Source organism: Neodiprion pinetum, chromosome 4 (genome assembly GCF_021155775.2).
Source record: "Neodiprion pinetum isolate iyNeoPine1 chromosome 4, iyNeoPine1.2, whole genome shotgun sequence".
Classification (NCBI taxonomy): domain Eukaryota; kingdom Metazoa; phylum Arthropoda; class Insecta; order Hymenoptera; family Diprionidae; genus Neodiprion; species Neodiprion pinetum.
In genome coordinates, this window is record NC_060235.2 from 3737534 (window position 1) to 3754122 (window position 16589).

The 16589-nt window shown below is 42.9% G+C and overlaps 1 protein-coding gene and 1 long non-coding RNA gene across 4 annotated transcripts; one reads left to right on the plus strand and one right to left on the minus strand.

The window, feature by feature from the left end:
• Positions 1-4061: 4061 nt before the first annotated feature.
• Positions 4062-13442, minus strand: ndl (serine protease nudel). Of its 3 annotated transcripts, none has more exons than XM_046624875.2 (24): positions 13098-13442; positions 12879-13034; positions 11637-12706; positions 11168-11453; positions 10882-11088; positions 10644-10804; positions 10433-10563; positions 9831-10358; positions 9435-9733; positions 9197-9341; positions 9000-9130; positions 8636-8929; positions 8260-8545; positions 8012-8181; positions 7801-7914; positions 7557-7731; positions 7167-7499; positions 6499-6687; positions 6269-6416; positions 5999-6161; positions 5727-5918; positions 5419-5662; positions 5230-5337; positions 4062-5156 (listed from the first exon to the last, which is right to left on the minus strand). In XM_046624875.2, the coding sequence occupies exons 1-24, from the start codon at positions 13201-13203 to the stop codon at positions 4850-4852; spliced, it is 5943 nt and encodes a 1980-aa protein (XP_046480831.1). In that variant the 5' UTR covers positions 13204-13442; the 3' UTR covers positions 4062-4849. The 3 variants fall into 3 exon arrangements, with proteins under 3 accessions (XP_046480831.1, XP_046480830.1, XP_046480828.1); XM_046624874.2 differs by having other exon boundaries at positions 11168-11489; XM_046624872.2 differs by having other exon boundaries at positions 11168-12706.
• LOC124218289 (uncharacterized) lies at positions 5034-14450 on the plus strand. The gene is made up of 10 exons (XR_011176991.1): positions 5034-6205; positions 6283-6409; positions 6481-6638; positions 6725-6904; positions 7172-7567; positions 8030-8902; positions 9002-9314; positions 9441-13603; positions 13827-13979; positions 14298-14450. It is a non-coding gene; the product is annotated as an uncharacterized lncRNA (long non-coding RNA).
• Positions 14451-16589: the final 2139 nt, after the last annotated feature.

The following is a 16589-nucleotide window of genomic DNA, read 5'->3' on the forward strand; positions in this document are numbered from 1 at the left end:
GAAAGCTTTCATGAGGCGTCGACCTGGAAAGAAGCCGTTGATCGCAACGTGACATGTGGACACGTGGATCTCACTTTTGTGTGCGTTCATCGTTCGCCAATCGAATTCGATATACGATTTTCACCTGCTTTGGATAATTAATTTACTTTTTCTTATTTTCCCTCTTCGTTTCTCGTAGAAATTCGAAAGGGGAGAACGTTGAAGAAATACAACGAAACGCTGAAAATCTATTCTTCGTGCTACTTTTTAACGTCCTACATAATGTTCCAGTCGCCTTGTAACCGTGAAAAAAAATTTCGATGAAGGAAAATGGAAAAGTAGAATAAAAAAAAAAAAAATGGTATTACGTTTGTGCGATTTACTGAGATGAAGATTATCCGAAGAAATAGTTTAAATTAATTTGCGAACGCAGGTACGCATTGATATATCCAAAATCGAAGATGTGTCAGTTTCGTATTTTCATTTCCGTATTTCAATGATTAATCACTGATGAAATTGGTGTCACCGGAACTACTTTACAGTTTAGCACGCATTTATACACGACGGGCTTCATACGGCTCGTGCATTTTCCGCGTAAAGTCTGCAGCAGACTGCTTTCTACAGGTTTTGCAGTTCGTTTTACGTTTCATAGCACGTGACTGAACGTACGCTGTCCACCTAGATTTCAGGGTTAAAAACCGCATGCGGCTCTTTTGTCTCTACTATTTAGAATATTCTACACATATATAGCAATAGGCGTACGTAAAGTAAAACTGCCTTTGGATAAGATTTGTAACCCGAACGCGTATCTCAAAACCGTGCAGATATTCTCTCCGTAAGTGCCTTTCTTTTCGACGATCCTATGTTTGCCTGTTGTATTTATGGTGTAATTTCGGGTCAGTAGGTTCGACAAAATTATAACCATACACGCACAACGTGCCAATTATTCTGCTAGAAGCAGACGATCAAGAGCCACTCCAGAACCTATTAGATAATCTAGGCCCCATCTATTTACGGCAAACTGCCTGGTTACCGTTACCGAAAACCTACAAACCGCATCGAAGCGTCGCACCGTTCAATCAAAACGTGCAGGTAAATGTAAATAATTGGTAGTGCAATTGAGCTGCAATCAACGATTGCGGTTTGTGACGGTTATTCACTGTTAGAAATAATCATGTGAAAATCTATCGTGTGTCGATTGATCACAAATTTTGTACAAAAACAAAGCATCATCGTAATCACCGAGTCTACATAAAAGGACGCGTAAAACCAACTCAATCTTACCTTAGCCTAAGCTCGGAACGAATCTGGTCAGTCAACGTCAGACTGAAGTAAACTGATCAGCTTAGGCAATCTAAGCAATGCCGCCTCCATTGGACACGGTTTACATTCGTGATGCGGTACTGGCACGTCTCCGTTTTTCCTTATCCATTATAGTCGCACGTTTCCATAATCGGTTAACGGTTCAACGACACGTTCGTTTCCTTTCGAATCTTACGTCTGTACTCGTGCAAAGTGTACGTTAGGGTGGTTAGTGTTTTACTTCTTTCTTTTTTTTTAAGGTGCCAGTCGAGAAATGTGTTACAAATACTGAAAAAAAACACTGTCGTAAAACCTGTAGGAGGTAGGAAAATATTTAAAGATCGCTACCAATCATAAGTAATATTTTTTATTTCTTTTTATAGGTACACCTTACGGACGTACATATATATTAGTTTTTTTTTTTTTTTTTTTTTTATTGCGGTCCAATCAATAGTTCACCAATCAACAGTAAACCGCACCTAACAATTCCGCAGTTGGCCGTTATCGTCTTTTATACGAAAAATTAATCGTCTTGGAGAAATTTTTATAACAGTTTTTGATACCGAAATAGGAGTATCGCATCACCTTAATGTCCCTATTTCGTTTTCAGTACTAATTTTTATGAATAATGATTAATTGGACCATGATACGCGAAAAATAAATTAATATATATATATATGTGTCCGTAAAGTATACACGTAAAAATGAATAAAAAATATTACAATAATTGGTAGCATCATCTAAATATTTTCCTACCTTCGCCAGGTCTTAAGAAAATTTTTTTTTCAATACTTGTTACAAGTTTTTCGGGTGGCACCTTAAAAAAAAAGTTAAAAACCAATTACCCTGGTGTACATCTCTCGCACAATACAACCTCTCGATGGTTGTTTGATATGTGCAGTGCAAGCTGCTTCACATGCTCGCGCACCATGAACCATATAAATATCTATTCAAAGTAACCCCATGCTGCACGCGCCTAAATGGGCAGCAGTTTTACCCAATTTGCATATTCGATCAGCGGTACAATCTCCTCGACTCTCCCTGCTTCGTTGTCATTCGAAATACCGCGCGTCACACATTCCTTCACTAATCTCTTCCCGCGATTATCTAACAAGCGTATTCTCACGTTCCGTGTCAGATGCTGATCAAGTGGGTTGACTAATCGTAAGACCTGCTCGACGTGGCTGCTGTGTATTTTTCGACAAACGCTTTTGGCTAATAACCACTTGCTGACTCTTCAGTCGATTTCACCATGCACCGTGATTAGCGAGTCGACTATAATTTTACAGTTAATCCTACAGTTTCGTTATGGTCTTTTGTACGAAATTAGCGAACACTCGGTTAACTGTGGAACAAATTGCACCACCGTCATCTCGATTTAGCAGTCGAACAAAAGTAACCATTTTCCCGCGGAATCTTGAGACAACGAATATTGAACGGGAATCGAAACACCAATTGCCCATTGTAAATCTTCCTCGTTACGCAACGGGCGTTACAACTATCCGTAGTGATATCATGCGATGCGACATCCTTCCGCATTTCGCTATCCGATTCTTTGCGGTATCTGCACCGCTTTGTCCCGGAAATTTGTAATTGCGTAATATCCACCTGGAATAGTCATGACTCGGAATACGGTTTTCCTACGACTGGAGGGGACACGTGATTCGTGTATGACGCGTTCGATATCGATAGCTCGCGTTATGTATGCAGAAGTGGACTCTTGACGGTGGTGGAGGCCGGCAGGAAGCTGCCAAGTATAACGGGACTGCCAACGTGGCCCCGCAGTTAAAGGCTCTTCGCACATTCCTCAGCACGCTTATAAACCTATGGACAAGTTTAATGCACACATACCGTACGGATTTTGATTTATTCATCCGCAGTCTCTCTGCCACTTTTGCCGATTTTTCACAACCAACGTTGCAATTGCGCCCAACCATCATTTCCCGTTCTCCACTTTGCAAGCTTCGTCTGAACAACTACTGCAGTGAGACCAATACTGGATTCGGAAGTTTCTAATTCTACCCTGAATCAAATCGTTATGCCGAATTTGTCGGTTTCCAGAAAACCGCGGTGCCTGGACATGGAATGTAAAGATCAACCCCATATGCACGAAGAAACAAACGATCAACCGGACACGTAATAAGGCCCCGCATTCCTCCTTGTACCCAGCTTTCTCTCTCCCTCCTTCTCTCTTCGTCTTGCCGTGAGGCTACTACATCGTTGCTCTCGTTATCGTTCTCTCGCCTCCTTCGCGTCCGAGTGCCCGAAGCTCGACTGAAAGCTGAAAACTCAGGGGACCTGCAACGGTACTCAGTTGGGTACTAAATTATCACATTGGAGGTAAATGTATGAGTGCAAGGTATGTATGAAGCTCTTGTCTGGCGAAGTGGTCGTGTTGATCCACGTCTAATGCTCAGGTGCACCTGGCGAATTTCACAGACTTACTGTAGTATACTCCGGACCAAAAACCATCAGCGAAGGGGGAAAAGCAAGACAAGTGGGAGGAAACGAGTTGAGGTAAATTCGAGACGAGATATCGAAACGGCTATCGAAGTCTTGGAACGTTGAGGCAGAGCGTAAATGGGGTCACTTCACTGCCGAAGGTGAACCACTCTGCTGTGTGTAGCTTATAATACTCACAGTCTAACAATTCCAACAGCTCGCTCCGGGATCCGTTCACATTCTCAGGTGACTAATGCGTGGCGATCGATTATTATTTACTAATTTTCGTGGCTCGATTTTGTATGCGATTTGTAAATAGATTCGACTAAAATTTTATTACCCGTACGAATTCTTGTCTACGTAGATTGGCATATACATGTCATTTTTATTTTTATTATCTTGTTTAGATGCCCCATATTATGAATAAACAATTTTTTAAATATATATATATATATATATATATAAATAATAGAATACTACAAATACACTTATAGCTTAATAATATATTCATATTTTTCTTCGGTACTATACCGGTGAGTACGAAAATACCTTATCGTGTTTAAGAATGTCGACGAACTTGATCTGCAGGTCGCTCGTCGAGCGCCAACACGAGGAATAACTTATGTGTTGAAACTCAGGAGAATAAATACATACATAATTCAAATAAATAAATATGTCGTATGCGTACTTTAAGAAGTAACAGATGTCGTTTGTACCTGTCTATAACACGTGACCTTGTTATCGCAACGGAAACAATTCCTAATAGTACGCTTAAGAAACTACGTAAACGTATATCGTTATTGAATTGAGTTGTCAAAAATGCTCGACTATTCAAGTAGTTTGACGAAAGAAAGAAACACGTGAAGCAATTTTTGCAGAATCGTCTCAGGCGAAAACAATTTTAGAATACTAATATATCAACGTGCGAGCTCGAGGTGTTAGTACGTGTATTTCAATAGAAGTATTAGATAAGTCCCGAAGTTGCGAGTTGCGTAACGTTACATAATGTAACAAACAATGATATCAGCTTTGACGATACGTGAACACCCCGAGGCTTGTTACTTTTGAAATTTTACTTTAGTTGATAGACCTTGCTAGGCAACGAAGGAAAGAAATAATCAAACGCTCATGCGCACGTTACGTAGTGACGGTAGCATGTCTGTTCAGGTGGATGTAAACTGACGAGGGCCTTGTCATCTCGCATGATGATCCAAGCCTTCATATTCAACCGTACCATGTAAAATTTATCGAGGACAGGAACTAGCGGCAAGTTTCTCGAGTCGCTGGCATCGCTCTCGGTGACATTTTTCGCAAACTCGTAGCCCAACTCCGTGCAAAGATCGATTCCCTCATTTTCGGCCACAGAACCGGCAGGGAAACACTGCGAGTGCCAGATGCCGTACGACCTTTGAACAACCTCACCGTAACCGGGTCTGAAATGATTCATCGAGCATTATAGTCGACCGATTGCCAGAGAGTGGCGATTCGTGGACGAAATGAACTCACGAGTATGACGGCACAGCTCGCAAAGCCTGACATTCCTTCTCGTCCTCCCCTGAAGAACAGTCCTGATCACCGTCACAGACGAAATCTTGTGACACGCACTCCTCGCCTCTGCGAAAAAACATAATAGACATGATACGATGAGAAATGCGATGCAGAAGTGGAGAAAAGCCTCATCAAGACTCTGCTGACCTTCCGTCGCACTTGAAGCTGGCGTCCTTGCAGTAGCACAGCTCAGGATTTTCATCGGATTTGTCAAAGCAGTGGCGTCTTCCGTCGCAAATCAGTTTCGGCGCAGTCAGTTTAAGGTAGGCAGCACAGCTGCATCCAGTTTCCGGCTCGTCAGTCCCGTCAGCGCAGTCACTCTTTCCGTCGCAAAACATTGACTTCGGTACGCACTGGCCGTTCCCACAACGAAGTTCGGTCTGCGTGCAGTCTGAGAAAGTGAAGATGAAGACTCGTTAAATCGTGATGATGATTAGCAGGAAATTGAAACTTACGGCATCCGATCGTATCGTCGACTCCGTTCGCGCAATGGTCCCTCATCTCTTGACAATACTTTGGATCCTCGTCAGCCCCATCCCTGCAGTTTGGAACACCGTCACAGACTTTCGGCCATCCTATGCACTCTCCCAACAGACATCTGAACCCATCGCAATTCGGCTCAGACATATTTAACTGCGGAATTTCTTCTGTGGAACGCATTACATCTTTGACTATAGATCACCGACTAACATTGGCTCACAGGGACAAATGCTAGTTGATTACTCACGCATCCCGGTGATCAAATTTGTGTTGATATAATCTATGCTGGACAGGCTCTGCTTCGTTTCAAAGCTGCATGGTCCCTCTTTCACGTGGTAAACAGCAGCCGGGTACCATCCACTGCATCCATGACAAACCACCGTCCCGCTCCACGCCATTGATGTTACGTTCTGAAACAGTTCGGTTGTCGATGGTCAGTGATCATGACACAAAGGTACGTCATTCTTACACCGATCTATAGAGCACGTTGCTTTCGTAGTGATAATTATGATATCACCTTGCATTTGATAGGGTTGGCATTCTCGTAACAGCGACGATTTGCGGGACAGTTGTTAAGGACCGCCCTTAGAAAAATGCTCCTCGTTCCTTCATCCTTGTCTACACCCACCGTTACACAAGTATCGGATTCTGCAGCTGGGTGAGTTCTAAAAATTGATAAGAAATGATAAAGGAAGTTCGGTAAATCCAACGCAAGTTCTGAGCTTACAGCATACAATATTGACCGACCGTTTTTGAAGATACATCGGCTGCACATGCCGAGTCATATTAACAGGCTGCTTAAGGTGCATCAAGATCGCATCCGAATTCTTGACGCTTCTTATCTCGTCGACTATACTCCTCTGCTGATGTGGTCCATCGATCTGCAGGTACGAGCGTGACACACCCATAAGTGCCGTGGTGTAATTTTGCTGCAAGCTGTGAGTCAGATTAAAATTTTACTCTCCTTTTTCAGGAACATGGTCGAGCTCAAGTAGAATAAATAAAAATGTGCAACGAACATTGATCAGTCCTAAGCGTTTGAGTACAATAACCGAGATATCTAATTAGTCTTTGGGTCTGGCATATTGTTACCCTCATAAGTAGCTTCCGTCCGGCTTGCACATCGAGTGAAGCGACCAGCCTGCCCATCGCGGTATGTATTTACTGAATAATTCATGTTACGTATTCGTTCGAAAAATATTCTTTTATGGTTCGAAGTGATCGATCAGTTTAACTGTAAATGAACTCACGCATATGTATACCTATCGACAGACGTATGGATTGTACGGTGGCGTTGAATCGATAATCAGTACTCATTGTCAGTCATCGATATAAATGGATTTGCGATTACAGTTAACGTAACTAACAGTCTCTCGATCTCTTTCATCATTCAATTCATTGCGAATATTGCTTACTCCAGGTCCATGGCGCAGTAGCGACTTGTCAGAAGCCAACTTGGCTCAAGCAGAACAGCCGAGCACTGGTACCGGCCATCGGCAAAAACGGCAGCGTGCCATGGCCATAGATAAGTGTCCTCCTCCTGGCCGTCGATGCCTTTCAGTCGGTAGGTCATTGATATCGAATGTATCGTCGGCAGGCATCGCAGGTAAAGAACCGTGCATTGGGGTTCCTCCATGGACAAAATGTGGGGAGTGCTGTACTCGTAGGGTACCAAGTTCATCGCCGTCGACGCTTTGACCTCCAGTGGCGCGTTCCGCGTCCGTGTTTCGTTGAAAGACTCGCAGGCGCTGAAAATCGGATCAATGCAACTCACGCTTCCTCACCCATTCCACGAATCGACTCACCCGAACCCGAAGTAGGAACACATTTGTTTCGCAAGTGCGGCTGGTTTTTCTGTTATCGTATCGATGCAGAATGGCACCCATTCACGATCTTGATACAACGTCAATATACCTTCTCGTTTGTGATGCGGCAGTCCATCGATATCGGTTATCACGTACTTCCCGTTGCTCAAAGCGACTGCAGAAGGAAATTCGGTATAAAAGATTTTCGCATCAAAGGATCATTATCTATCGACAATTCACTCACAGCAGTTCAGCTCGTCCTCGTTGAATGCGCAATCTGCTATTCGGTCGCATTTCTTATCCATCGGTACGCACTCACCGCTTCTTTTGCAATGGAATTCTTTCGGTGAACATAGATCTGTAAACATTCAACGTTACGTAACAAATGCACTCCGGGAGTCACCACTTTTTAACATCGCTATTAAAAATTTACCGACACTAAATTGCAAACTAACCGCAATTTTCTTCGTCAGTACCGTCGAAGCAGTCTATGTGGCCATCGCAAATTGACGTTGGATAAATTCTACTAAGATAATCTCTACAGGTGCAGTCATCCTCGTCTGTACCATCCTGACAATCGACTATCCTGTCGCACCGCTTTATCAAATTGATAGTTTGTATTACTCTGAAAAATAATTGTTTCTTCAAAGTATTCATGCCCCACCCTTCTTACATCATGATCAGACTGGAAACAAAAACTTACATCCTACAGCTGAAATGATGACGGTTTGTTGGCGGTGAAATAGTAGTAGTGATCACTTCTGCGGGAACGGTCATCATGATTTCGTCAGTTAGCTGAGTAGTAGTAATATATTCCTCATTTTTTTCTGTAATATTCTTTTGTGTAACGTTCTGTTTGATAATGTCCTGATCTATAACCTTCTGTTCCGGAATGTCATCTTCTGTAAGAATCTGTTTTATAGGCTGTATTGTTGATGGCTCGATAGTTGTCGTTGATATTATAACACTCTGAGGGGTAGTTGATGGTTCTAAAAATAAAATCGTCCATTGAACTGCCAGTGACAAGCAGAGGAAATATGGTCAAACTCCAAGTTTCTATCGAATATCGATAAGTCTACCTGTAGTCAAAGCTGCAGTAGTCATCTCCACATCAACAGTTTCTTCCTGATTTATTTCCGTCTGTGTGGAAAGATCTTCCCGAGTAGCCGCGACAAAATCAAAGTCACTGGAATCAGTATTCCGATGTATCGAAAAATCTGGGAACATATGGCAGTTGAACTCATCTTCAGCATCCATGCAGTCGACGATTTTGTCGCAGCGTCTTTTCGCCGAATAACACTTCCGCGATCCACTGTGACAGTAGTATCCAGGACACCGTGCAAGCGGTTTGTACTTCGGTATTTCGCGTTGAACTGCAAAAAGAAACGATAAGCCAACCGTTTACTAGAAATTCGTGTGTCTATCAGTCGTTTCAATGCTTACAGCGGGTCCTGTTTATCCACTCAACAAATCGGCTGACTTTTGTGTATGCACCAGGCTCGTTTGGACGTGCGCAACCTTCTCCGTGACTCACGATTCCCGCTACGTACCATTGAGACGGTGAATTCGGATTCCTGGTTAAATCACAGTATCAAATTAACACCACGGTTTCAGTGCTAAAGTGACAAGAACTGACATACCTGCACATGAGTGGACCGCCACTGTCACCTTGGCACGTATCCCGCCCGCCTGATGGTAATCCTGCACAGATTTCCGCCTCGTTCTGATCGGCCGGGTATTTGCAGTTCCGCAAAATTGGTAATTCAACTTCCCGAAGATGATCGGCTGGAATAAATAACAGAATGGGTTGAAAATTATAAAGTTCTTCGGTGTTCGATTACTGCCTAATTTTTTATACTAATAAGATTTATTCCTTACGATCAGGTCCGTGCTCAACTAGTGATCCCCAGCCTGCGGTAACGCAGGTTGCGTCCGGGGTTGGTCCTGTTCTCCAGTGCGCTCCAGCTGTCGTGATTTCTGGGAGACAAGCCGGTCTGACCCAACGGTTAAAGTGTAGAGGTGCTTCCAGACGTAGGAGGGCTAAGTCGTTCTTCATGACCGTTCTGTCATAAGTCGGGTACATCACAACGTGGCTAACTTTACGGGATTGCTCCATCGGTGAGAAGGAAAACCGCCTCAACATTCCAGCTTGTATGTCGTAGTAGTGTCCTTCGAAGCTGAATAATTGTTTGAAGAATCATCAATCGAATTCAGTGTCGCTAAAGAATCGCGACTCTTTGTGTACTTTTGAAATAAAATTGACATTAGGCTCACCCATCAATGCAATGGGCCGCTGTTAGGACCCATATCTCGTCCAGAATCACGCCACCACAATGAAAGCTGCCGTCTCTATTTACGGCCGCTAGTGATGGCCAAGCTTGAGGTTCACTCGGATGACCGCCAACTACTCTCGATTCACTGACGATAATATCATCGTCACTTGCTACGCTGGTGGCGTTTCGATCAGGGCTCGATGCCGAGTGATTTTCAAGTGGATCTATCCTGCTGCCGTTCACTAACTCTTGCTGTTTTGAATCATCGAGATCTTGACCTTCTAATTTACTGCGAAAATCTTGATTCGATGGGTTGGACTTCGGAAATTGCACAGAATGCAGAAAACTGAAGAACGGATTAACTGTCTGTGATGATACTTTAGTACCACACGGTATTTCAGGACATCTGACGAAGACTGCTTTGTTCGAACAGTTGTGTGCTATTTGAATTTCGTTGGAAGATAATTGAACAACATACGGACCGGCGTAATTCTGTCGAAGCTTAATTTGTTCGACGTATGGAAAATCTCTGCGGAAATATGAAGGACATAAATTAGAATTTTTGTTCAAAGATAAGAAAGCGTAAATGATAGCAATAACTACCTATAATTATCATCACCGATTTCAGCTCGACAAGCATCGTTGGCCCATATTGTTGACGGGGTGCAAGCCGGATACCATATGCCTTTCCAGTTCCTGTGAAGGTATCCGGTTGTGTAACCAACTGCGAACATCTAAACGAAACACATGGTTTTAGATTGAACTTATCATTTGTACAATGGGAAAGGAATCCATCGGAAATTGTGGAACTCACATTGCGTTCTTCGATGAAGTGAGTTATGATGTTGCAGTGCAGTTCATCTTTCCCGTTAGAGCACTGTGGGAAGCCATCGCAGCGCTGAACGAGTGGCAAGCAATTACCCCAGCGTTGACGCCTCTCCGCGTCATCGCAACTAAATGAATGGATGTCGCATCCTGGAAAAACATAAGCGGATGATTACAGTGCCATTATTTTTGAAAGAATACAACGCTCCGATCATTGGATCCCTTACCAAAGCATCCGAGCTCGTCTTCGCCAAGAGGGCAGTCGAAGTAGCCGTCACAGAGTCGCTCTCTGTCGACCCGGTCTCTGCAGGAGCACCGAGTCTCATCACTGGCATCAATGCAATCTACCGAACCATCACACCAGCCCGATTTTGGAATACACTTACTGAGATCGCTGCATGCTTGCGTATTCGGAGGACATCCAGCTATGTGATCTATTCACACAGTAGGGATTTACATTAAGACGTTTGGCGGTGGTCAGAAGACGAATTGGCAAGTAAGAAGAGCTATTACCTCTTGACCTTGGCCGTTCATCTTCCAACTGAGCTTGACTGACGAGGTCAATTTCTGGGACTGCTGTTTCGGGCACGGACCTTTGGAACTCTGACACTCCTGGGACCGTCGGGAATTGAAATGATGGAGTAGGAACGTAAGTGCAATAGAACGGTCGAGCTGGGCCTGTGGCCGTGGTCTGTTGAGCACCGGAAGCAACGGGGTAATACTGAACTCCGGATCCCGTGGGTCCGTATCGCTGCGGCAAAACTGGTACCGAGGTGGGCTGATACTGCACCGGGACATACTGGAAGCCGGGATTTTGAAGGGGCTGGATTACAGGCTGAACAGAGTTGAAGTGGAAAGATGAAGATTTTCCGTATGCTGTCACTGCAGGCGTGATGGCCACGTTTTGACCGTAATGAATTTGATCAACTTGTGAAGCCGAGGATACTGGGAACGTAATTGCTCCAGATGAGGTTTGTCTTACCGACTGAATTGGAGGGTTCGGTGGCCCGTAGACGCAAAGAGGATACGGCATCCAGCTCACATTCGGGGTGTAGGTTACCTGTTGGCTGGTCTTCGTCGTCTCAGCCGTCGGAATGACGTTTGCATTTGGTTCGTAGTTCGACTTCAGCTCATGCAGCGTCATACGTCTGTCAAAATTTGAGGTAGTGAGCGATGGATTATTGTCATTCTTCGCGGTTGACGTTGGCAAGACCGCTGAATTATCCTCCGTTGTTGTTGAGATACGTTCGGGAACGATTAAACCGCTCCTACCTGGATCGACTACTTGCGGATCTATCGTAAGTTTATCTGGCCATTGAAATTTCGAGCCTGAGGTTCGATTTGATTGGCTGTGCGTGAAGAAGAAATCATTTTCGGCGCTGTGGACTTGGACGTTTTCCGGTACCGTGTTTGAGTCTTGGACTACTTTGGCCTGCTGTATCTTATCGTTCAATCGAGAATGATTTGAGTACTCGGCAGCATTCTTATGACCAGGAATCGTTGAAGGTTTATTCGACGGTGGACTTGTTGAATTGGTAATCAATGGAAATAAACTGGGCTCGTTATTGTTTTGTGAATTTTCGGGGATGGAATTAACGTTTGTTGTTTGGGATTCCAGCTTCTCGCATTTCAGACACGTTACAAAGTCCAACGCGGTAATATTTGTACTGTCCATAGTGAGTACTTCTTGTTTATGGATCGAGTTGATCTGCGATATCAACTTCCGAATCTCGTGCATTTGGTGCGAGACATCTTTTGTCACCTTTTTCAGCTCACCCAAGAGAAGCTTACATTTCTCATGTCTTTCTCTGCAACTTTCGATGGTTTCAGCTTCGACTTGACGCTTCAAACGTGATGACTGGTGGTCGGGAATATTTCCATAAGCCTCTTTGTAGAGGGTACTGCCCATATCGTCAGAAATTTCGTCCTCTACGCTAAAGGGTGATATTTGAACAAAGATGTTGTTCTCGGAATCGTCCACCGTTGTCATTTCATTTTCAGGAGTCTCCAGCTCTATTACTTTCGTAAGTTCTACCTCGGTGTAACTTTTATCTGGAAGATTATAAGGAAAATGAACTTTCGTCGCATCACTTTTTTCCTAGCATGCTGTCTACCAATGTGTCGAACAGTGGAAAAGTTTGTCGATCTTCCGATCGGCCTATGCGCAACTAATCGGATAATTCGTAGCTTAATTTATTACAAATAAAAATAGCGTCTCACATACATGGTGTAACAGTCACATGAATGAGGAATCCAATGAAGGCGAGAAGCATAACGATCAATAGGGTGCGGAAAATAGTGGAAAGTTGATTCCTTATTGGAATCTTCAAGTTATCTTCAGCGTCCGTCAGTTTTCTTGGATATTGACCAGTGCCTTTGCCTAGGAATTTTTTACAGTACTAACACTCTTCTAATCGATATACGCGTATGTATAAATACTCACCATTTTTGTTGAGACCGGAACCCAGGCATGTCGGTTCACAATTACCGATTGGAATTTCGGCCAATTCTTCCGATGGTACCATATATCCGGCGTGTTTTTTTGTCATTTTTCCGCTGGAGTGAAATTCACCGTGAACTTAGGACGCGTATATTACTGTTGATAGGCAACAATGTTGAACATCGAAGACGTTTATTTGAACCAACTTAAATGTATTTCTAAGCACTGAGTGATTCTAGTTCACAGACATGAAACTAATACTTTATGCATATGATATGATTAAATGTTTTCAAACGCTTAAAATATTTATTCAACCTTTTGTTCTGTGATTGAATTTCAAGCTTCAGTCAGCTCGCGCTGTCCAGCACCAAATGCAGTAACTAACCGGAGAAATTCAAAGAGCGAAACTACAGCGATCAGATTTCAAACAAGTCAGCAATTACTCGGAGGTCATAGACAGCGGAATTCCAACACAGGGTACGAGTTGGATGTAGTATATTTTAAAGTAGGTAGGTGTTACCGCGAGCCTCCGAGAGAGTAGAATTTTGCGTAATATCACAGCGTGATATTTGTGCATGCCATTAGTAATTTGACGCTGTGTCTTAATAAAGCAATACTAACAGGCTTGCATACTCTTAATAAAAACCTAAGACGTATACATATTTCGGATACGTCGGAATATTTGTCAACTTCAAATTGTACATTACACGATTATTTTTAATATTTTTCGAGATACATGACGCTTCTACCTCGACGGCAGATCGTACAGCGCGGCAATGTACAAAATATGAGGCTAACAGCAGCGCATGGTGGTGCTCATGAAGGCGAATAGAACAATTTCGAATGTGAAGAGTCAACTTATTGGTACTGGAGAAGCAGGCTAAGGTACTTGCAGTGTATTAAATTTTTAATGGGCATAAAACAAATATAAGCAACTTCGGACATTTCTCAAATTTGGTACGAGTACATGGAAATAAATAACATCGAAAGCAGTGTGGGATGTTTGGAAAATGATAATTTGCTTCTTGATACATAGCTTTTCGAAAGATAAAAATTTTTCACGCATTCTTTTCTGGACACAATCGAAAATTGCTTAAGAATAGAAACTATGTGAACTTTCCTGAATAATTTAGAATCCCTATGATGAGTTTTAGAAACGTTGTTTATCGACTGACAGCAAATTTGCGATATTTTTGATTGCAGAACGTTCAAGTGATGGTGAGAATTCCGCCTGTCGATACAAATAGGGAAACCACAGCATCCAGAGAATGACGAATTGTGAGAGTGAATTATTGATATAGATACTAATGAATCCAATGTAATTGTCAAGTGATTTGATTTCTATGTGAATCTTGTAAATGGTCAATAAAACACCTAACCACAATCGTTCGTGAATTTCATGAAACAGCACAAGAGCTAAACCTGTTTATCATGAATGTCATTTTACAACGTGCTTAATAACTCCAAGGTACGTGTGAAGATTGATTGCGGCGTAAGAGTACCATGAGAAAAATACTGACAGAAGTACACCTTCCAACTTCTGCTGATGAACGAAAACTTTAGGTCTCAGATTCGATTTGTCTGACCCTTTCTTGACTAATTAGACCCCCAGGAACTCAGAAAACACCGCAAAAGTGGCCTGGTATCAACAGCACAGAAGTTACGATCGAAAATGCACCAGCTGAAAAATGTCAAAAACTCTGGTTCTCGTTTTTCGGCTGTAACTTTCGATGCGTTGATCGCAGCGTATTGGGACTACGCCCAATCGATTTCTCTCGCAAAATTACGTCGGAATAGTGCGACAATTAATTCATTCTAGCACTTTTGAGAATCGCGAAAATTTTCGCCAAAAATACAAAGGGGTTAACCTTCCTTTTTTTTTGACCAAAAAATTTTTCGTCTCAGAATTGATTCGTATGACTCTTTCCCGACCAATTGGACCCCAAGGAACTCAGAAAACGCAGCAAAAGGAGCGTGGGATCAACGGGAGAGAAGATACGAGGAGAAAAGCACCTGCCGAAAAATGTCGACAATTCAGGTTCTCGTTTTTTGGCTGTAACTTTCGATGCGTTGATCGCAGCGTATTGGGACTGCGCCCAGTCGATTTCTCTCGCAAAATTACGTCGGAATAGTGCCACAATTAATTTATTCCAGCACTTTTGAAAATCGCGAAAATTTTCGCCAAAAATACAAAGGGGTTAACCTTCCTTTTTTTTTGACTAAAAAATTTTTCGTCTCAGAATTGATTCGTATGACTCTTTCCCGACCAATTGGACCCCATGGAACTCAGAAAACGCAGTAAAGGAGCGTGGGATCAACGGGAGAGAAGATACGAGGAAAAAAGCACCTGCTGAAAAATGTCGAAAATTCAGGTTCTCGTTTTTTGGTTGTAACTTTCGATGCGTTGATCGCAGCGTATTGGGACTGCGCCCAGTCGATTTCTCTCGCAAAATTACGTCGGAATAGTGCCACAATTAATTTATTCTAGCACTTTTCAGAATCGCGAAAATTTTCGCCAAAAATACAAAGGGGTTAACCTTCCTTTTTTTTTGACCAAAAAATTTTTCGTCTCAGAATTGATTCGTATGACTCTTTCCCGACCAATTGGACCCCAAGGAACTCAGAAAACGCAGCAAAAGGAGCGTGGGATCAACGGGAGAGAAGATACGAGGAGAAAAGCACCTGCCGAAAAATGTCGACAATTCAGGTTCTCGTTTTTTGGCTGTAACTTTCGATGCGTTGATCGCAGCGTATTGGGACTGCGCCCAGTCGATTTCTCTCGCAAAATTACGTCGGAATAGTGCCACAATTAATTTATTCCAGCACTTTTGAAAATCGCGAAAATTTTCGCCAAAAATACAAAGGGGTTAACCTTCCTTTTTTTTTGACTAAAAAATTTTTCGTCTCAGAATTGATTCGTATGACTCTTTCCCGACCAATTGGACCCCATGGAACTCAGAAAACGCAGTAAAGGAGCGTGGGATCAACGGGAGAGAAGATACGAGGAAAAAAGCACCTGCTGAAAAATGTCGAAAATTCAGGTTCTCGTTTTTTGGTTGTAACTTTCGATGCGTTGATCGCAGCGTATTGGGACTGCGCCCAGTCGATTTCTCTCGCAAAATTACGTCGGAATAGTGCCACAATTAATTTATTCTAGCACTTTTCAGAATCGCGAAAATTTTCGCCAAAAATACAAAGGGGTTAACCTTCCTTTTTTTTTGACCGAAAAATTTTTCGTCTCAGAATTGATTCGTATGACTCTTTCCCGACCAATTGGACCCCAAGGACCTCAGAAAACGCAGCAAAAGGAGCGTGGGATCAACGGGAGAGAAGATACGAGGAAAAAAGCACCTGCCGAAAAATGTCGAAAATTCAGGTTCTCGTTTTTTGGCTGTAACTTTCGATGCGTTGATCGCAGCGTATTGAGACTGCGCCCAGTCGATTTCTCTCGCAAAATTACGTCGGAATAGTGCCACAATTAATTTATTCCAGCAC

Excerpts from the sequence above, each read along its gene's own strand:
- ndl (XM_046624872.2), bottom strand. The coding sequence starts at position 13,203 with ATGACAAAAAAACACGCCGGATATATGGTACCATCGGAAGAATTGGCC. Across the intron at positions 9,734-9,830 it reads GCGGCCCATTGCATTGATGG|CTTCGAAGGACACTACTACG; the intron begins GTGAGCCTAATG and ends ACAATTATTCAG. Across the intron at positions 5,157-5,229 it reads CGAGCTGTGCCGTCATACTC|ACCCGGTTACGGTGAGGTTG; the intron begins GTGAGTTCATTT and ends GAATCATTTCAG.